We start from the raw sequence: 5429 nt of genomic DNA, 5'->3' as shown, positions 1-5429 counted from the left end.
GCCCCGCCTCCGGAGCTGACCATCTTGCCCAGCGGCTTGGGGGGGGCCACGCCCCGTGCGCGCGGCCGCGGCCGACCGCTCGGCTTCTCTCTCCCCTCCCGCGGTGGGACCGCCCCGCGGCCACGCCCCACTCGGTGTCGACAACAGAGGTCACGTGGAGGGGAAGGCGGATGCCGCCGCGCCTGCGCCGTGGGCTGTGGCGCTCGCAGGCCGGGTGCGAGGAGCCCGCGGGCAGCGCCGCCGCGCGCGCGATGATGGCGGCTGCCGCAGCCCGGGGAGGGGGCGGCGGCAGCTCCGGCGGCGGCGGCGGCGGCGGCTCCAGCTCCGGCTCCAGCTCCTCGAGGGGCTTCTACTTCAACACGGTCCTGTCGTTGGCCCGCTCCCTGGCCGTGCAGAGACCGGCGTCTTTGGAGAAGGTAGCCTTGGCCGCCCGGGCCTCGGGCTGACAGGAGAAGGGGGTTCGGGGCGGCAAAGCGGATGATCGGCGGGGCGAGGGTCTGTGGGAGGCTGAACAGGGCTCGCTAGCTGCCTGTGACAGGACGGGGGTGGTGGTGAGGAGGCCCGTGGGTGGAGATCGCCGGTGAAGAGAGAGGGGGGTAACGGGGTGGTTTGGGCAAGGAGTGCGCAGGGCAGACGGGGACTTGGCGGGTGGGTGGCGCGAGAGGGACCTGAGCCACTGGCCGGGGTTTGAGCCAAGGAAGCACCTTGTGACATCGCAGGGGCGGGGGCGGCAGGCAGGGAGAAGCTGTGGGAAGAGCAAAGGACCAGGGTCGAACCCTAGGGGCTCAGCTCCCGACTTCCTCTGCTGCTTATTCCGTGACCTTGGAGAGATGCTGTTCTCGTAAAGTGGGGGGGGGGGGGCGGGGGGTGCTTACCTGCTTTGCCCGCCTCACGCTGCTGTGAAGGGCGGATGAAACAGTACATCTGAAAGAGCTTCTGAAATGCAGATCGGCGCGTTGTCTTTCTGTGAGTCTAGAGGGGGCATTAGACTGGTAGGAGATTGTGTTTTGAAGAAGGGATGGTGGCAGCGAGGAGGAATGAAGTGTCAGCGGGCAGAGGATTGAATTCAGGATTGCTTCAGAGGAGGAAGGCGAATTGATGCCGGGGGGAATTTCTTTGCCTCGGGAGAAAGGTGAAAGGAAACTCAAAGGTGTGCCTCCACTGGTGGAAAGAACCCAGATTTTAGAGTCAGACCTGTTTGTTCCCTGCACTGTCTCTATTGGTCCGCCTGGGCAAGTTATTTCAACTCTGAGAGCCTGTTTCCTTATGGGTGAAATGCAGTGGTTCTTGAGGAGTAAACGAATTCAAGCATAAAGGGCCTTCCGTAGAGTGGGTGAGCAGTAAACATCAGCTTTCCTCCCCAACCACCCTGTGATGAGATTAATTATGGTGTGTTAGCACTGAAGGGGTGGTATTCATTTTTTTCTTTCTCTTTTTTAAAATTAAGATTCATTTATTAGAGAGAGAGAGAAAGAGAGCATGCATATGCATGATCCGGAGGGTTGGGGGGGGGGAGGATAGAGAGTCTTAGGTGGACTGTGGACTTCATAGCTGGACTGGATTTCATGACCCTGAGATCAGGACCCCAGCTGAAACCAAGAGCTGGCTCCTGGATCAACTGTGTCACCGAGACACCCTATGCGATGTTTTTTTTTGTTTGTTTTGTTTTTTTGTTTTTTTCTTCGATGCAGCTTTCTGGCAGGTACAAAGAGATCTGTCGTCTAAGAGTAGGAGAAAAGTGGTAGAGACTGGAGACCCATCTGCTGCAGTTGAGAGTCATTTTGTGGTCCTGGTGAGGGTGAGGCTGAAATGCTGTATTAGGTTCTCTGCATAGTGTCCTTGGCTTTGTGGGTTCTTAAATCTGATTTCTAACTTACCTGTAGGGTGAGCAGGTCCTGGGAGATTGATGCCAACTTGACTTCTAATTGAAGGAGGAATTCAGGAGAAAGTACACGAGTTCTAGAGATATGAATATCTGAATTTAAATCCCGTATCATTTGCTTATATTAGTGATTCTGGGTAGGTGAGTTCCCCAATCTGACCTTTGCTTTCTTCTGCAAAATACATGAACAGTATGTGTTAAGAGGTTATGAAGATCAACAAAATGACAGAACTAAAGGCAGGCACCTGGTACCTAATGATTGAGAACTGTGAGCATTGCATGAGTCTGACTGATGGACCATAGTGCTGGCTTAACAAATCAAATTCACTCTCTCTCTCTCTCTGTGACTGTCATAAATAAATAAAATTTTTAAAAAAAAAAACAACAAATCAAATTCATGCCAGGCTTTAAAAAAAAAAAAAAGGGCAGCCCAGGTGGCTCACAGTTTAGCACCACCTTCGGCCCAGGCCTTGATCTTGGAGTCCTGGGATCGAGTCCCGTGTCGCACTTCCTGCATGGAACCTGCTTCTCCCTCTGCCTGTATCTCTGCCTCTCTCTTTCTCTCTCTCTGTGTCTCTCGCGAATAAATAAAAATCTTTAAAACAAAAAACAAATTCATGCCAGCTAGTCAGCACATTCTCTTCTTAGTGGGAGGACCAAAAAGCATATCAGAAGTTTGTTTGCTGGACTTGGAGAAGAGGAGAGATTGTAGGGAATTGGGTGAAGACAGTCCTGCGGCTTTAGCAGGGTACCCTTTCCTACTCAGTAACTCTGAGAAATGCACCTTAAGCTCAACTGGCTTGCTTTAGTCTTCTTCCATAATCAAAAGAACATTCTGTAATTTCAGCATTGTTAGCTTTGTATCTGATAGTAACTGCTTTGGTTGTCAAAATTAAGATATACAAATAATTAATACAGCTTTTAGGTTCACAGCTCCGCAGTACCATCTCTTAGTTTGGGGCTACTTCATCTTCTTTGGCAACATTTACAAGTCACTTTAGAAAAGACTTAACCGAGCCAGCTTGAGGCTGCAGTCTTCAGAAGGGGTTGCTTGCAATGTTGGTTCTTGGCTCACATCTGGGAACTTGACACTTGAACTGACTGTTCCCTCCATTCCCTAACTGGTAGGGGTGGTTCATTGTGCCTAGACTCTTTGTACAAACAATATGGTTTATATTGACACCTGCTTTCCTCCTGGGAATCTGGAATTTTGACGGTTGCTAGGCAGACAGTGCCTGTGTCTATCAATAAAAACCTTGGGTGCTGTGTCTCTAATGGACATCCCTAGGTACAAACATAGCATTCATGTTACTACATTGCTGCTATAGAAGGGAGCATGCTTGGTGTATACCTTTACAGGAGGGAGAGAACATGAAGACGCCCATGCACAGGTTTCTCTAGATTCCATCTGTCTTTTTCTCTTGCTGATAAACTAGTATAATTTACTGTAATTTAGTGACGAGTACAACTATGTATGTGTGAGTGGTCTTAGGGACCTTGAAATAATTTCTTTCTTAGAGAAGGCTTCTGTAGATGGCTGATTCCATCAGATATACATGGATTCCTCTTATCCTCCTCTGGGATCCTGAGACTTGATTATGCTAGGGATCATTGTTACTATTTAGTCTTATAATATATGGCTGCTCACTACATTCCACTACTTTGAAACAATTGACAATAAGCCCTCAGCATTCCTAGGGAAGTATTTTTGAGGTTTTTTAGAGTAAAGGAATTTCTGAGTACCCAGGATAATGAAGGTGAGGATTTAAGTGGGGAGATAAGTGTTGAAAAACCTCTTTTTCTCATTTATTTCTGTTTTTTTTTTTTTTTCCTTTATTTTTTTCCAGAGAGAAGGCTTGGTCCAGATAGGGTGGAGCTGAGGACAGCTCAGTTTTCTGAGCTAGACCTGACATCTCAGCTCAGACATTAGTAACTCAGGCAGCCCTGACCTCTTTTATGGCACTTGGGGAATATTAACGACATAACTTTTCCTGTCTTTATCTGACTATATGCCACAGTGGTGTTTCCTTACTCCACTCACCCACTCTGATCCCAGGCTGTGAAACTTAGCCTATTGTCTAAGTAAATTCTACTTTTCCTTTAATTAATTCACTCTTTCATTCAGAAAACATTTGTTGAGCACCTACTGTAAATTAGTACATGGTAGGTAGGCCAAATCAATAAGAAACACTGTTAATAATGAGATTGCTCGGGTGATTAGCATCAAGTCAGACTTACTACAACAAGTACCCCATCTACTCTTGTATCCCACGTCCGGTGACCAGACTCCTGCCATGTTCAGATAGTCAAACCCTTGGTATCTATTCTCTGATCTGTAGCTGAGCTTTGACCTTTTCCTGCTAGGCTGCTCTAACACTGGAGCCGCAGTCATAAGACCCACCCCCAGGATTGTGGGCTATCCTGAATACACCGTCAGTGTCCCTCTAGATCACATCCCATGCAGCCCTCTCCTCGGAGAAAGGTGAGAGGAGAGAAATAGACAAGAGAGTACTGTCTGTAGTGGAATCTCCATGTATGGTTGGCTTCCAGTCTCCTACTCTCTGATTTCTTTCTGCCTGCTAGTCTTGCTCTGCTTTCCTCATTCTCATTTGTCTTCAGAATGGTACTGAGCTGCCTCTGTCTAGCTTCCTCCTGGATCTGTCTACTTATACTCCTCTGTATCTAGGATCTTGATGACCTGTTCCTGCCTTTCCTTGTCTGGCCTGTATCATACTAATGGACCCTGAACCCTGGGACATGAAGAGTTCCTGACAGAGCTGAAAAGTAGGCAGCATTCTTTGCCCTTCCCACCCTCAGGAGGCTTTGATCAGAATATTTTCCCGTGTCTTAAAATATCCTCTTTTCTTCAGTTAGAATGCCAGAATCTTGAAGTGTCTTAGCTAACTCAATGTGGTATTTATTTATTTATTTATTTATTAAGATTTTATTTATTTATTTATGACAGACAGAGAGAGAGAGAGAGAGAGGGCCAGAGACACAGGCAGAGGGAGAAGCAGGCTCCATGCAGGGAGCCCGATGTGGGACCCAATCCGGGGTCCCCAGGATCACACCCTGAGCCAAAGGTGGCGCTAAACCGCTGAGCCACCCGCGCTGCCCTCAATGTGGTATTTAAACGGCACTGCAGCATTAGGGACAGGCCAGAGCCTTCCTCATGGAGAGATGTGCTCCAGAAGTGCTGGTTAACTCTCATCTCTAATTAGAGGAATGTATGTCCTGACGCTCAGGGCTTTCTGAGGGTGCATGATTATCTACTCCTTTAGAGTGGTTTGCCTTGGAGTGAAAATCATGATATTGGCATTTTTTTTCAGACTTGTGAAGCTGAAAATTTCCATTCACTCCCTTTCCTTTGTGAGGCCATGTGAAAAACAACCATCTATAGAGTAAGAGGAGGGAAAATTAGTGTCCGTAGAGAAAATTCATGATGCTAGAACCACTGTTGTTAAACCATATCTAATATATTTTGAGAAAAAATTGGAAGAAGAAAATCTTTACCTGTAATCATGCCACATTAACCATATTAGTTTGC

At 47.8% G+C, this 5429-nt stretch overlaps 1 protein-coding gene across 2 annotated transcripts in view; it reads left to right on the top strand.

Annotated features, from left to right (window-relative positions):
• Positions 1 to 141: 141 nt before the first annotated feature.
• PI4KA (phosphatidylinositol 4-kinase alpha) overlaps positions 142 to 5429 on the top strand; it is a 119683-nt gene continuing 114395 nt past the window's right edge. Inside the window, exon 1 of one of the 2 annotated variants that reach the window (XM_025982669.2) lies at positions 142 to 416. In XM_025982669.2, coding sequence (XP_025838454.2) covers positions 171 to 416 — 246 coding nt within the window. In that variant the 5' untranslated portion in view covers positions 142 to 170. Of the gene's footprint in view, positions 417 to 627; positions 967 to 5429 lie in introns of those variants that run through there. The other variant, XM_072723448.1, reaches the window with a different exon arrangement.

This window comes from Vulpes vulpes, chromosome 10 (genome assembly GCF_048418805.1).
Source record: "Vulpes vulpes isolate BD-2025 chromosome 10, VulVul3, whole genome shotgun sequence".
Lineage (NCBI taxonomy): Eukaryota > Metazoa > Chordata > Mammalia > Carnivora > Canidae > Vulpes > Vulpes vulpes.
This window is presented reverse-complemented; position numbering and strand designations above follow the sequence as displayed.